Consider the following 17,173-nt stretch of genomic DNA (forward strand, 5'->3'; position numbering starts at 1 on the left):
TTATTTTTATTGAAAGACCAGGGACAGATGTGAAATCAGTATCTACGCCCTGTAAGAAATGTGACAAACCATAGTGTCTCATGATCCTAGTATTGTCTATCACTTTACTATTGGTATTAAGTGACTTGAGACCCCAAATGCACACATAGTCATAATTATACAATGAGCACTTGTGTTGCCAAAGCCGATAGGATACAGTGTGACATGCTGGATTGTGGAATGAAAGGAATGAACTTTTTCTGCCTTCTTTTTCCCTTGTTTCTGCATTTCACTACTTTCTCTTTGCTGACCTTTTATTCTTTTTCTGTCCATACCTTCTGTTTTTCGTATGTGGTAGCTGCTTGTCTGGTTAACTCAATGCACGAAGCAAAAATGTATCCAGTTATGTACCGTAACGAGAGTTCTAATAATTGATGATGAAGAATTGATCTGTTTTACCGCTGTAAGTTGATAAGAGAGGAGATGATAAGTTGTGGCTGTTATCTTCCAGAGGGTAATGAACTTTTGTTGATATGATGAGATGTAAAACATTGTTTTATTTAGGTGACTTGTGAGCAGTCAAGAGGTCCTGTCATTCATGTTGTTGAAGGCAATTATGTACAGGGAAGAGTTCTTCTGCCAGCTGTTTCAAGTGATGTTATTTCTGTTGTACAGATAATGTTTTGTTGTGGAAGCTGAGGAGGATAAAATAAATGCTAATTATGTTGCTAATTGTATGACAGAAGATGATTCAGTGATGTTAAATTGTTTATTTTATGCTGCCACACCAACAGGTCAGAGCAGTACCGTTAACCATGATTCATTTTACCATGCAATCAGCTTCCGGTTGAGATAATGTTTTCGGAGTCATTTAAATTGCAGGTTATGTTACCAGTGAATGCTTACTAAACAGAGACCACATGGTGCAAACCCATGGACTGCCACAGCTGTCGCTTTGTGATAAGCAAGCCACATCCCAGCACGCTACCACTTTTCTCACCCCTCTTCATCTTGTCTGTCATAATTAAGTCTAATTTTCATATTTTTGTACAATTCATAAGTAATGAACTGACTAGGTTTTCAGTGACAATGTACTGAGAGTATTATATAGAGTCTAAATATTATGTGGTTGTCACACTGCAGTGGTACCAGTTGAGTCTAACAGCAGATCGGGTTACACTAGACATGACCTGCACCTAAATAGATATGGGAACGGGAGGCTGGCATAGCTTATAGGTGACAGTGTAGTGGGTGGTGGTAGGATCACTCATGGAAAAATTCCTGTAGTATTTGGTGTTAGAGCTACAGCTTTTTTAGATTGAAGTCAGCTCATAGGTATACCTGCTTAAAGGAAGTCCCTCTAGCAAAGGAATCATCTTCAGAGAATCTCAGATATCCAAGTAGAGAAGAATTAGCATATTTCATCAAAACATAAGAGGTATTAAAGATAAAGTTAGTGAACTGCTTATATATGTTGACTGTGAAATTATTGGTATGTTGGAGCACCACTTATATAATTTGACAATTCTGAGGCTTCCTTTACCAGGGTACAGATTCGCTGGCTGTTTTTCAAGGAGTTCCTTGTGGGGTGGGGCAAAGGCTATGTACGTAAAAAACAGTATTCCATTTAAATTCGTAGATGTATCATGGCACTGCACTGAACAGGTATATGAATGTCGTGCAAGGGCAGTTAAACTCAAAAAAGGAAACTTCTAATTCTTGTTGTTTATAGGTCTGCTAACTCTGAATTCTGAAAATTTCTGGTCAAGCTACAGACGGTTCTTGATTCACTTTATACTACGTACCAGAAATTAGTTATATGTGGTGACTTCAACATGAATTTTGTATGTAATGTTGCGAGAAAAAGGATGTTGGTAGATCTCATAAATTCATATGATCTGATGCAGACTGTGGTTTTCTCAACCAGGGTGCAGGGGAATAGTAGCACAGCCATACACAAAATTTTTATTCATTTTTCTTTACTAGATGGGCATTCTGCTAGTAAAAGGGTGAATGGCCTTTCAGACCATGATGCACAAATTATGACACTAAAAGGCTTTTGCACTCAAACAAACATTAGATATAATTACAAACTAAGTAGGAAAGATACTCCAACGGTAAAAGAGTGTTTCTCAAACCTCGTTAAGGAACAAGAGTGGCAGAGTGTTTCTAATGCCGATTACATAGATGACAACCGTAACACTTTCCTTAACACATTTCTCATGCTATTTGAGAATTGCTTTCAATTAGTGTGTTCTAAACATGGTATTAGAAGGAAGTAAAAGACAGCCTGGGTAGCTGACTAGTTGGATAAGGATATCATGTAGAACAAAGTGGGTTTTTACCAAAATGTTAGTAGTAGTCACAATCAAGCAACAGTAGCTCATTACAAACAGTATTGTAAGATGCTTAAAATGTTATTAAGAAGGCAAAGACTATGTGGTATGCAAATAGAATAGCTAATTCACAGGATAAAATTAAAACCATACGGTCAGTTGTGAAGGAAGTGTCTGGTCAGCAGCACAAGGTTGACAGTATGAAGTCAGTTTGTAGTAAATGTTAGCCCTGTACTTAGCCATATTTGTAATTTTTCCTTTAAGAATGATCAGTTTCCTCAATAACTGCAGTTCTCAGTAGTATAGTCACTTTATAAAAAGGGAGAAAGGGATAAGGTAAACAATTTTGGACCTATTTCTATGCCATCAGTGTTTGCTTAGGTTCTTAAAAAGGTTGTGTATGTAATGATAATTTATCATTTTATATCACATAATTTGCTATTAAATGTACAGTTTGGCTTTATAACTGATTCACAATTGAAAATGCTATATTCTCTTTTGTCTGTGAGGTAATGGATGGATCAAAAGCTAGGCATCTTTTTTGATTTAACTAAGGTATTTGATTGTGTTGATCACAAAATATTGCTCCCGAAGTTTGACCATTACGGAATACGGGGAGCAGCTCACAATTGGTTCACCTCTTGCTTTAGCAACAGACAGCAAAATGTCTTTATTCACAGTGTTGAGAATGGCTGTGATGTGGGGCATGGTCAAACGGTGGGTGCCCCAGGGATCAGTGTTGGGGCCACTTTTGATCCTTATTTACACAAATAATATGCCCTTTAGGGAATTCTAAAATATTTCCGTTTGCTCATGACACTAGCTTTGTAGTAAAGGATGCTGTGTCCAACCCTGGCTTGATATCAAATAGTGCAGTTCATGACATATGTTCATGGCTTGTAGAAAATAAACCCTAAATCACAGTAAGACTCAGGTTTTACAGTTTCTAACACACAATCCAACAAAAACGAAAGTTTTAATTTCACATAATGGGCATACTACTAGTGAAGTTGAGCAGTTCAAATTGCTAGGTGTTCAGATAGATAGTAAACTGTCGTGGAAAGCCCATTTACATGATCTTATTCGAAGGCTAAATGCTGCCATTTTTACTTTTTGAATGGTATCTGAAATAAGGATCATTCAACATGAAAATCAGTCTACTTTGCTTATTTTCATTCGGTGATGTGATGTGGTATAACATTTTGTGATAACTCTTCTCATTCTCGAGGGATATTTTTGGCTCAGAAATGGGTATTTCAGGCAATAAATGATGTAAGTTTGTGAACCTCTTGTTGACCCCTGTTCACTAGTCTGGGATTACTGACATTAGCCTCTCAATGTATATATTCTTTGTTGTTGTCAGCTTATTCCCAAGACATAGCAGCCTTCACTCATTTAATACTAGGAAGAAATACAATCTGCATTTTGATTGCACTTTCATGCAGAAAGGTGTGCAGTATATTGCTACATCCATTTTCAATAAGCTACAACAAGAATTCAAAATTCTTAGCAGTAAACCACACCCTTTCAAATCGAAATTGATGAGGTTTGTCATGGGTCACTCCTCCTATTCTGTCAAGAAGTTGCTTGCAAAATTAAAATGTTTCCTATTTTAAATTATTGACTGTGTTTACTCAAACTTATGGCTTGTCTTTTTGGTTCATAAATATTTCATTTTATCTTTTATTACTTTTCTGTTGTAATTTAATGTACTGACACATTACATGACCTTGGAGATTTGCTCCTCAATTTGGTCCTACAGAACTAGATGTGTAAATAAATAAATAAGTGACCATTAATATTTTTTGAGGATGGCCCAGGTGCACTCCTATTTGTATTATGTAGGAACTTTATGTATTTGTGTAGAGTTTTAGGTGTTGAAAAGTACCTTCTATCATCTACTGTATAGATCTTTGTCATGTGGTGAATTTAACTACTTTTGTCATTCACCTTTGTTGTAGAATTTCAGTGATATACTACATTTCACTTGTAGATCTTTTTTTTTTTCCAGATCTTTCCTGTCCTGTGTCCACAGAAGTCAACATTTACTTTTTCCTTACCTATGTGTTTTACCCAGCATATAAAGTCCTGCAGTACTCTATCACATGCTCCAGCAATTACGTATCAAAATTTCTGTTCGCTTGAGGTGACTCTATTGTACATTTATGCAGACAACTAACTCCCAAAACCACTGGCCAGTGTTTCCTGAATTTTGTGTTTGCTGAAATTCAACACAGAGATGCACTTTGCCCCATACTGCTGATTTAAATTTAAAACAAGTACTGTACTAATAATCTGAATTAACCCACTATATTTAACATCATACACAAATTAAGATCTCTTCATTACAAATCTGTTGTCGCTCTGTAAGGATTATTACCAGAGTTTGATTGTCTGTTAGCCAGCATTTTCTTTCTCTATTTTTATGCATACTTAGTGTTATACCAATGGTACACACCACCAGCTGTGCTTCAAAAAGCGTTTGCTTCTAGATCATCACCTTCCCTTCACCCTTCTCACTCATCCTCCTCCTTTGCGCCTACCTCTCTGCTGTTTCCCCTCCTGCAAGACATGCGTTACACAGCAGATAATACCCCACTCCATCACCCTAATAGAGAGAAGTGCCATTAAATTTTGTCAATGCCACACACGTATAGCTCTCCTTCCCTGCCTGATAACCCACATGCTCTTCTCCCATCAGTCGGAAGTTTGTTTAGGAACAATGCATGTGTTTCTGTCACACAGAACCACATTCTAGCTGAGAATCTTTTCATACTTTATTAACTGATTATAAACTCACTGCAGTCTTCATGTGAAGTGTTACGGATGTATGAGGATACTGTTAGCTGTTTCATCACTGTGCACAAACATTATAATTATCTCTATTGTAGTTTGCCTTGTGTTTCTCCATGCCTAGAACTTTGTTTTACATGCTTATTTTATGCCACATGACAGTCCCATGATATTCTGATAACAGTAAACTCTAAGATCAGTGGAGAAGACAGATAGTTTTTCCACAACTTTGTCATCATCATCATCATCATCATCATCATTTAAGACTGATTATGCCTTTCAGCGTTCAGTCTGGAGCACAGCCCCCCTTATACAGTTCCTCCATGATCCCCTATTCAGTGCTAACATTGGTGCCTCTTCTGATGTTAAACCTATTACTTCAAAATCATTCTTAACCGAATCCAGGTACCTTCTCCTCGGTCTGCCCCGACTCCTCCTACCCTCTACTGCTGAATCCATGAGTCTCTTGGGTAACCTTGCTTCTCCCATGTGTGTAACATGACCCCACCATCTAAGCCTGTTCGCCCTGACTGCTACATCTATAGAGTTCATTCCCAGTTTTTCTTTGATTTCCTCATTGTGGACACCCTCCTGCGATTGTTCCCATCTACTAGTACCTGCAATCATCCTAGCTACTTTCATATCCGTAACCTCAACCTTGTTGATAAGGTAACCTGAATCCACCCAGCTTTCGCTCCCATACAACAAAGTTGGTCGAAAGATTGAACGGTGCATAGATAACTTAGTCTTGGTACTGACTTCCTTCTTGAAGAAGAGAGTAGATCGTAGCTGAGTGCTCACTGCATTAGCTTTGCTACATCTCGCTTCCAGTTCTTTCACTATGTTGCCATCCTGTGAGAATATGCATCCTAAGTACTTGAAACTGTCCACCTGTTCTAACTTTGTTCCTCCTATTTGGCACTCAATCCGTTTATATTTCTTTCCCACTGACATTACTATCGTTTTGGAGATGCTAATCTTCATACCATAGTCCTTACATTTCTGATCTAGCTCTGAAATATTACTTTGCAAACTTTCAATCGAATCTGCCATCACAACTAAGTCATCCGCATATGCAAGACTGCTTATTTTGTGTTCACATATCTTAATCTCACCCAGCCAGTCTATTGTTTTCAGCATATGATCCATAAATAATATGAACAACAGTGGAGACAGGTTGTAGCCTTGTCTTACCCCTGAAACTAATCTGAACCATGAACTCAATTTACCATCAACTCTAACTGCTGCCTGACTATCCATGTAAAGAGCTTTAATTGCTTGCAAAAGTTTGCCTCCTATTCCATAATCTTGTAGAACAGACAATAACTTCCTCCTAGGAACCTGGTCATATGCCTTTTCTAGATCTATAAAGCATAGATACAATTCCCTGTTCCACTCATAACACTTCTCCATTATTTGCCGTAAGCTAAAGATCTCGTCCTGACAACCTCTAAGAGGCTTAAACCCACACTGATTTTCATCCAGTTGGTCCTCAACTAATACTCGCACTTTCCTTTCAACAATACCTGAGAAGATTTTACCCACAACACTGATTAAAGAGATACCTCTGTAGTTGTTACAATCTTTTCTGTTTCCATGTTTAAAGATTGGTGTGATTACTGCTTTTGTCCAGTCTGATGGAACCTGTCCCAACTCCCAGGCCATTTCAATTATCCTGTGTAGCCATTTAAGACCTGGCATTCCACTGTATTTGATGAGTTCCGACTTAATTTCATCCACCCCAGCCACTTTATTGCACTGCAATCTATTGACCATTTTCTCCACTTCCTCAAATGTGATCCTATTTCCATCATCATTCCTATCCCATTCTACCTCGAAATCTGAAACATTACTGTTCGTATTTTCACCTACATTGAGCAACTCTTCAAAATATTTCCTCCATCTGCCCAAGGCATCCACAGGATTCATCAGCTGTTTTCCTGACCTGTCCAAAATACTTGTCATTTCCTTCCTACCTCCCTTTCGAAGACTGCTAATTACACTCCAGAATGGTTTTCCAGCAGCTTGACCCATAGTCTCCAACCTGTTTCCAAAGTCTTCCCACAATTTCTTCTTGGATGCTGCAATTATCTGTTTGGCTTTGTTTCTTTCTTCAACATAACTTTCTCTGTCTACCTGGGTTCTGGTATGTAGCCATTTTTGATACGCCTTCTTTTTCCTTTTACAGGCTGCCTTGACTGTATCATTCCACCAAGCTGTTTGCTTCATCCTACTTTTACACACTACTGTTCCAAGACATTCTTTAGCCACTTCTAGTACTGTGTCCCTGTACCTTGTCCATTCCTTTTCCAATGATTGTAATTGACTACATTCAACTAACTGGTAGCTTTCTGAGATCGCTGTTATGTACTTGTGCCTGATTTCCATATCCTGAAGTTTCTCCACTCTTATCCTCCCACATATGGACCTGACCTCCTGCACTTTCGGCCTCACAATCCCAATTTCACTGCAGATTAAATAATGATCAGTGTCATCAAAGAATCCCCTGAATACACGTGTGTCCCTCACAGCCTTCCTGAATTCCTGATCTATTATTATATAGTCAATGACAAATCTGGTTCCCCTGCCTTCCCAAGTATACCGGTGAATGTTCTTACATTTAAAAAAGGAGTTTGTGATTACTAAGCCCATACTGGCACAGAAATCCAAGAGTTGTTTCCCGTTCCTGTTGGCCTCCATATCCTCTCCAAATTTACCCATAACCTTTTCATACCCTTCTGTTCGATTTCCAATCCTGGCATTAAAATCACCCATGAGCAGAACACTGTCCTTGTCCTTTACTCTAACAACTACATCACTGAGTGCCTCATAAAAACTATCCATCTTATCTTGATCTGTCCCTTCACAATGCAAATATACTGACACAATCCTAATTTTCTTGCTAGACACTGACAAATCTATCCACATCAGTCGTTCGTTTACATACCTTATTGCAACTACGCTGGGTTCCATTTCTTTCCTGATGTAAAGCCCTACACCCCATTGTGCTATTCCTGCTTTGCCTCCTGACAGGTAGACCTTGTATTCTCCCACTTCCTCTTCTTTCTCACCCCTTACCCGAATGTCACTAACAGCTAAAACGTCCAGCCCCATCTTACTTGCAGCCTCTGCCAGCTCTACCTTCTTCCCAGAGTAGCCCCCATTGATATTAATAGCTGCCCATCTCATTACCATTTGTTTGCCAAGTCTTATCTTAGGAGTCCCTGGTTTGTCAGTTAGAGGTGGGACTCAGTCACCTCCAAAGGTCTGAGGCATTTTGCTCTGATTGTTGCCAGCATCATACTTAAAGTACCAGGGAAGCAGGTTGCTAGCCTTACTTGCCCCGAGTCCCATTGGGTTTTACCCCTAACGGCTGAGGGACTAACCAGTGGATTTGGTAGTCCTTGCCGTATGAGCACAAAGGTGACCATGACTCAGAATATGTCCAAGATGCCCAGCCTTATTCCAAAGTAACTGGTATCCCGACTGTCGGGACCACTTACTTGGCCACTTTAGAGGAAAAAATAAGGTTGTAATGAATCCTCATTTTCAATTGACAATCAAACAAGTGCTGTGCTGGTCTTTTCCTTCAGTTTTTCTAGTTGTAATTTTAATTATAGAGAACAGTTTGTTGATAATTGTTCTTTGTAAAAAACTGCAGTTAAGTGACGCTACTGGTAAAAATATTAAATCTATGTGTTACTCTAAGCATTAGATCTTGCACTTTCTTGGTATATTTTCATATTTAATCTCGTTAAATTAATGTCAATTAATAACTTTTCCTGTGTTTTTCTGCTAAAGGGATTTAGGGCTGTACCATGGTTTTGATGAGTTAATGAGCAGTATTTTTACATAATTCTAATGAATATTAATGATTTAACCACATCTTTAAATATTTAAGGTCATACCAGATCCTCATCTGGCAGCTGGACAATATTTTGTTCTATGTTGAGCACTAACTTACGAGAAATTTTGATTATAGCTACCCATTTTGAGACCTATATTATCACTCAGACAAACAAGTCACCTTTCAGACCACTACTTGGTCACATTTCAACCTGGTTAGTTATCATTTGTCTCAGTTTTAACTAATTAATTCACATGTAAAACTAAGTGATATACGTACACACTACTATCCCATGAGTTAATTTAAAATGGTTTTTAAATGAATAGGTATATCTTTTGTTTTGCTCTTCTGAGATTTTCACTATGATGTGGCTGCATTGGCCATTTCCAATGATGTATCCAAGTTAAGGCAGTGATAACTCATTAGATGCTCTGGCTAGTTTATGCTATAATTTTTTTTCCAGTCAAAACTACTCCAGAATTCTGATCTGGGTGTAATACTTATCTCTCTCTGTCTCTGTCTCTCTCTCTCTCTCTCTCTCTCTCTCTCTCTCTCTCTCTCTCTCTCTCTCTCTATGCCTAAGTACGCCATAGCGGACAATCTTTTGAAGGAATGTTACTCTATGATGTGATACAAGGTAATGTAAATTGAGTAGGTAGAATGTTAATATTAGAAATTCATGGGTTTCCCTGATTTCACCCATAATTCCAGGATTTCGTCAGTATAGAAAAAGGCTTTGTTCTTCTCTATTTTAACATGAGTTAATATAGATAAGGTTTGGGTTATACAAGTTTAATGGTACTATATCTCTATGCCTTAGTAAGTGACACCTACATTTTACTGAAATATGTTAATGTTTCGTAGCCTGAGCAACTTTGTGCAACTCCTAGCCGCAAAAATAGTTTGACGACATAGCAAGATTGAATTAAGTTCAAATTTTTCAAATGCAATTAGACCAGTTCCAACCCACACCACATGTTAATGTTCTGCAGTAAGTTGATTTATTATGTTCTTTACCCAAATACTTTGATTATAACAGAATTAAATATTCTGTCATGTTGTTGTTGCATTTAATATTTTGGTATTAGTTCAACTATGTAGAAACGGAATTAATATTTTAAAGGCAATACAAACAACTACACATTTTAGCAGGGGGGGAGGGAGGGGGAGGCTGTAAACCATTAAAAGATCAGTGCTGATCCAGTTTGGACAGCTTCTGCTTTCTATGACAATGAGTTTACTGAAACAGTAAATTAATAATAGATTTTTTTCTCCTCAAGCTAACAGAAACCACAATAGTTCATTCCTCCTTTGTGAAGCTTTTAACTTCATATATTTTATATATTTCATATATTTTAAGAACTGATAATCTGGACAATGCTGATTTCAGTTATTACAGGAGCTATTGCATTGCTGCACGAAATCTTAACATTTAATATTTTACAGTTTTCTTAACTCATGAAATTCGATAAACTTGACTACATCTAAGTCCCCTGCCACTTACACTAAATGAAAACAATTGTAACAGGTCCCTCCCACACCATTAAGGCTCCCACTAGGGCAAACCGTCTTTCCAGCAGTGACTAACATCCTTTTGTAAACAATGTGAGTCACCACTCCTCTGGAAGGGCTAAGCAATGTACAGGGTGGCAGCAAGTCAAGGAATATTTTAAGCAACTGGTTTAAAAAATTTTATTTAGAAGACCCCAGTCAAATCCTTACAAGTTTGCTCCCAGAGCAACTTCCATAGTGCACACATGACACAAGTTGCCTGCGTTTCAGAACCAATGCAGTTCCGTAAAGTTCACACTGCTGACAAGAGATGCCCTCAGCCCTCTGCTGAAACTGCTAGCGAATTCACATCATTGGTTTTATCAAACAGCGTGGGTGGGATACAGGTGACATGTGTGGATGCTGAAGCATTCTGCAACGGAGAACACAGTTGCCTCACTCTCTTGTGATCCAGACCTCAAGCAGAACATATGTCTTTCATGGCAGGCAAAGCCTCCAGTTCTACGTTTCATGATTGGCCATCAACGTAAGTTAACATGAACCACCTCCCCTTCTGCTGCCCATTTCAATTAGAATCTCCTAAACTGGCCTAAACCTGGTAACTTCCAACCCTACGCGTACCCCTTGTATACTGTAAATTTTAATATATTCTCTTTATTTTACCTAATATCCTGTTCTGTCATTTAATGGCAGCAATGGATGTCTACTTACAAGACCTGACCAAATGATCTGCTGTATGTTGTCGACGTAAGCCATATGTAACAACCTTTTCCCCTCCCCCTGCCCATGTACATACCTGCAGAGCACAGGTGAAAAACAGACATTTGATGGAACACATGTGGACACGCAAGAAAATACAAAGTATAGGATTACAGATACACCAGCAAGATAATGCAGAGTATAATTACAAAAATTTCCTTTTGCTTATTATTTTCCCCATATTGTATCATAATGTCAACAATAACTAAATTGCATAAATACAGAAGAGGCATAATGTTAACTATTTAGACATATCCCTTTCATGAATAAGAGTTTGTAAATTTGACTAGTCAGAGTGTGTTTAACCCAAGAAACCACTCATAAAAAGGGGGGGGGGGAGCACTTCTTATATTCAGGCTTGTCTTATTCACGAGTAAATACCATATTTTTCACTCTGCATGGGAGTGTGTGTAGTATTAAAACTTCCTAGCTGATTAAACAATGTGCCAGACTTCGTCTGAAAGCTAGCAGGCATCTCTTGTCTTCTTTATGTGCCTATCGGTGACTCAGCACCTAAATTATTTGGTGAGTTAATTCCTTTACTTATTAAATTACTCATAATGTTATTACTAGAGCCAGATTTTCAGGCACTATCAAATCGAAAAACATGCACACATTCATGCAATGTCATATCATTAAATACACGTAATAAGGCAGATAAAGAATTAAAATATGATATTAACAGAATCTTCCATCGGTTCTTGGTAGAACAACATTATAATAATAAATGAAATGCACCAGTTCGCTTTTGTTCTACAATATTATTTTTATTGCTAAAATTGGTGATAGTACTCAGTAAATGTCTGAAGATGGCCTTGTACGCCGAAAACCGGTTAGCAATAAAAATAATATTGTAGAACAAAATCAAACTGGTGCTTTTCATTTATTATTATTAATTAAAATATGTCACAGAAAATTATGTTTCTATGTCACAAGAAGTGACAGATGCATATTCCGGTGAAGAAAATTTGGACAAAGACTGATCAAGTTGATAGTTGTTTTACACTTTTGCTAGAAAATATTTGTCTCTTCTTTGAAAACTCAAAATCAGAATTTGATAAGATAACTTTGTTATCTTAAAAACAACAACACCTACTTCTCCACAGAATGATTGCAAAGATCTTTTACCTTTACAATAACTGCCCGGGACTCCACGTGTGACTTGCAACTTCGGTATTTTCAAAGAAAATGAACAAAATTTGATTTGATGTAAACGCGGTCTTGCCTCATATCTGTTTCCTTGAATTTCACTATCACGTCTTTAATGCAAACTGTGTTAGTGACCTCAAAAACCAACAGTCCAAAAATGAAGCAAAAAACGTACACTGCAGTAACTTAAGGCTTTTCAGTACAATGAAGCAAAGAGATGCCAACTTCAAAAGATCTGTAGGAATTCAATATGTCTTACTGACAACGTAATCAAAATTACCACAGTAAAAGATGGAAGCTTTAATCCACGTACCCCACCTGGTTGAAAAAGGTTGTAGGTGCACAGCTAAATCTGGAAGAATATCTCTAAATCCAGCAACATGGACAAGTGCTTTGAAGAGTACCTTCAATTGGGAAAAAAGGGCAGCATATGACTTATTGATGTCAGCAGTTTCAAACATTAGTATTTTGTGAATCAATTTCCCATGTTCGTATCATTGTTTGTAACAGTGTATTGACACAATCAAATTTTAGACTACCATTTCAGTTACATGATGTAGCGCATGGGTCAGCCATGTTAGACACTTCAAGTTATGGTAAAAAAATTTAATAGCTTTCCCAGCCTTCATCACATATGGAGCAGCATTGCGCAGAAACAACAACAATAATAATAATAATAATAATAATACTGTTTTTAATTTAATTTTATTGGCACAAAGTATATTGACTTCTACCGACAACTACCGAGCTGAAGTAGGGCACTTGAGTTCACTATGAAGTTCACAATCTACAACATATTTGCAGAATTGCTTATGTACTGCATCTTGGCGCAGTTCATATAAATAATTCAATAAAAGATGGTGTCACACACGTTATTGCGAAGAAAAAGGTCGAAAATGTGATATAACATGCATTACAAGTGTCCCAATTCATACCATCTTCAAAATATACATTTACCCAGCAAATGGCCACACATGCAAAAATTCATGCAACCTGGGTTTACACAGAACTCTGGACTCTAGTTATTATACACCTGCCTCAGAAAGTGAATAACTCTTACAGACTCATAATAAGTTGAAATAAAATCATCTGAATAACCAGGAACTTTCACACACATACTTTATAGTTGTAGAATTAATTAATGTGACTCCCAAACTTCACATTCATTTCTTCCTAACAATTCCATTATCACAAACATCAAACAATCCCACTGAGAAGTATAACTAATATTTGACTGGATCTCAGAAAAATTATAGCTGCACACTATACAAAGCACAGTTCACAGCATTACCCTGTCAATTTTATAGAAATCACATAAGCAAAAAACTAATTGCGGACATGACTACAGGATAAGTATAGTGAATATATACCTGATTCATTGTGGTCTCTGTGCCACCAGCTAGGTTTAAAATATTTCTTCTGTCTAGCTGATTCAGCATATGGTTCACCTGTTAGAAATTACAATATTGGTCAATGAAACTAAGCAGCTATCAAGAACATTTTGTATATTTTGTAAACAAAGGAAAGGAAAAGAATGCAATATCATAGACATGTGACTGGCAGAAATGAACACTACCTGGTGCAATTTATATAAATTAGGATTATGAACACCAAATCATGACCATCATCATCATCATCATCATCATCATCATCTACTACAGGGTGATTATAATTAGAGTTAAGCTTTCAAAGCACTGTAGAAATTACACCACTGGTCAGAATGACATTAAATTGCAATGGAATATTATCGGAGAAGAGGGAAAACGTATAGCAGAAGAAAAAAAAGTGTGAAAATTGATCAGTGGATAGCGCTGTATGTCACAATACGTCAATGAAAACATCTGTCATGTGCACAACCCACTGTAGTTGGTATAAACGCGACGGGTACATGGTTATTCCTCCTTTCACATGTGCGACGTCCACCATGACTGTCTCAATGCAGGATTGTGCTCAGCTTCTATAGCTGCATTACAAGAATGATGACTGTGCACACATAGCTCTGTAGAAGTTTCAGACTGTGAAGGGTTTGAAAAAAGGCATTGGTCTGATGATTATCGTGAGTCTGGTGAAAATGATTCAGAAATTCGGAAAGATGGGTTCTTTTTGTGTGCAACATGGTAGAGGGAGGAAATGAATTGATTCGACGTCAGTGGAAGCAGCGGTCACAGCAATGCAGGAGGAGACAATTGGTGGTGTACAAACATGTAGTGCATGGAGAATTGCCCAAAAACTGGACATACAAATGAGAATGGAGCGTAAAATCTTATGAAACATCCTTCTTTGCTATCCATTGGTAATTATCCATGTCCACAAGTTGCTTCTTGTTGACCCGCCAACAAGAGAGTTTTGCTTTAGAATTTCTTGCTCACATGGAAGTGGACAATGATTGGCTGTGGAAGATTTTATGGACGGATGAATCCCACTTCCATATGACAAGATATGTGAATACACAGAATGGTCAAAAATGGGCAACGGAAAATCCACATGCAAGTCAACCAGTACCACCTCATCCTGAAACGGTCACTGTGTAGTGAGGGGTTTACAGCATCATTTACCATAGCGCCAAATTTGTTCGAAATTACAGGAGCTTCAGGTCCTGTACCCTGCACCATCACTAGTAAGCGCTGCAAGTGTCTTTTGTGCAAGGATGTCATTCCAGCTCTCCAACAGCGTGGATGTGTGGATGGGATCATGTTTATGCAACATGGCACCCCTCTGCACACTGCAAATCCAGCTAACCAGCAGCTGAAGCACTATTACAGAAATACTAGAATTATCAGTCACCATTTCCCTACACCCTGGCCGTCCCAATCACCTGATTTTAATGTGTATGACTTCTGGCTGTGGGGCTATCAGAAACATGACATGTACAGTGTTCCGACTGCCAACTTCGCTGCACTGAAGGCACACATTGTAGAACACATCCTGAACATGACACCGGAAAGAGTTCCATCAGTTGTGGAAAATGCTGTTTGTCAATTCTTGCAGAAAATGGTGGACAGCATTTTGAACATATTTTATACCAGTCACACAGAAATTAATAATCCAATTTGATTTTGATTCATGCTTTCTATGCAGTTTTTGCCTCAGGACAGTTAAAAAATCAATTTTTCCCATCTGATGTGATATGACCTTGCCATGGTGGATGGGCTTACGTAACTAAGAGTATCACACCTGTAGGGCCATGCACATTGAGTAGTACAGTTTGTTTAACGTCAAACGTGCACCTTAGGCATTGCTGTATGATTCATTTCTCATTTGTAGTAGAGAATCATTAAATTATGAAGCTTACAGTCCCATCTATTGCAGCATTTTGTAACTGTTTATTTTTCTTCTGCCATATGTTTTCCCCTCTCTCCAATAATATTCTGTTGCAATTTGATGGCATTCTGACAAGTGGTGTTATTTCTGCAGCAGATTGAATGTTTAAATTTAATTAGAAAAATCGTGTACTACTACTACTACATTTCTACTCAGTTAAGTGTGATCTAATGCATCATCACAATTACAAATACCCAGTGAAGTACGTAACACTGTGGTTTTCATAAAGATGAAGTAGTGCACAAGTTGGTGAGGCTATAGACTCTTTGTTAGTGAGAAACTTCCCTTTGTCCATTACTGCACGATTCAACAAATACTACAACAACTATTTAATTGTACAGCGCCATCTTCTCTGCACTATGCCATCTGCCTCTAGGGTACAAGGGTTTAGGACAATGTTTCGTATTCTGGTGAAAAAGTCTATAAAACATTGTCAGTGGATATCAGGAAGGAAACTGAACATTCTCAGTTATTTACGAACAAAGTATAAGAATGCTTTGTTAACCACTATTCCTACAACTTAACAGAACACTTGGCTTCAAGAATGTGATTCTGTATAACTCAAATAATTGCGTTAGACAGATCTTGATGTTGACAGTATAAAGAAAGCTGAAAAGGGTCTGTGTAAAGTTAGATAAATGCTTTGTTTGAATTATTAAATAGTAACAGGTCCTTAGTACTATTAGGGGTAGAGACAGAAGGGTGACGAGGGAGGGGGGAGGGTGGTGGTGAACTAATCTAGAAGTAATTACGCTAACTGTACATGTGAATAGATTAGGTCTAGTCATAGTTTGCTGTCAGTATATGTAACTACCAGCATTGGATCCATCAGTATGAAACACACATGTGTACTTGTAGGCTGCCACCTTTCCAGACTGCTAGCGACAAAATCACAGATATGCAAGGTAAACTGTTTAACCACAACCATTAGCAAACTGTATTTGTTGTCAACCACATCTCTGGCAGCTGCCATAGTCATATACACTCCTGGAAATTGAAATAAGAACACCGTGAATTCATTGTCCCAGGAAGGGGAAACTTTATTGACACATTCCTGGGGTCAGATACATCACATGATCACACTGACAGAACCACAGGCACATGGACACAGGCAACAGAGCATGCACAATGTCGGCTCTAGTACAGTGTATATCCACCTTTCGCAGCAATGCAGGCTGCTATTCTCTCATGGAGACGATCGTAGAGATGCTGGATGTAGTCCTGTGGAACGGCTTGCCATGCCATTTCCACCTGGCGCCTCAGTTGGACCAGCGTTCGTGCTGGACGTGCAGACCGCGTGAGACGACGCTTCATCCAGTCCCAAGCATGCTCAATGGGGGACAGATCCGGAGATCTTGCTGGCCAGGGTAGTTGCCTTACACCTTCTAGAGCACGTTGGGTGGCACGGGATACATGCGGACGTGCATTGTCCTGTTGGAACAGCAAGTTCCCTTGCCGGTCTAGGAATGGTAGAACG

At 38.3% G+C, this 17,173-nt stretch overlaps 1 protein-coding gene across 1 annotated transcript in view; it reads right to left on the minus strand.

Annotated features, from left to right (window-relative positions):
* Window positions 1–17,173, minus strand: part of LOC126185053 (uncharacterized) — a 904,507-nt gene that overhangs the window by 418,565 nt on the left and 468,769 nt on the right. Inside the window, exon 16 of the mRNA XM_049927811.1 lies at window positions 13,746–13,823. Coding sequence (XP_049783768.1) covers window positions 13,746–13,823 — 78 coding nt within the window. The remainder of the gene's footprint in view (window positions 1–13,745; window positions 13,824–17,173) is intronic.

Source organism: Schistocerca cancellata, chromosome 4, assembly GCF_023864275.1.
Source record: "Schistocerca cancellata isolate TAMUIC-IGC-003103 chromosome 4, iqSchCanc2.1, whole genome shotgun sequence".
Lineage (NCBI taxonomy): Eukaryota > Metazoa > Arthropoda > Insecta > Orthoptera > Acrididae > Schistocerca > Schistocerca cancellata.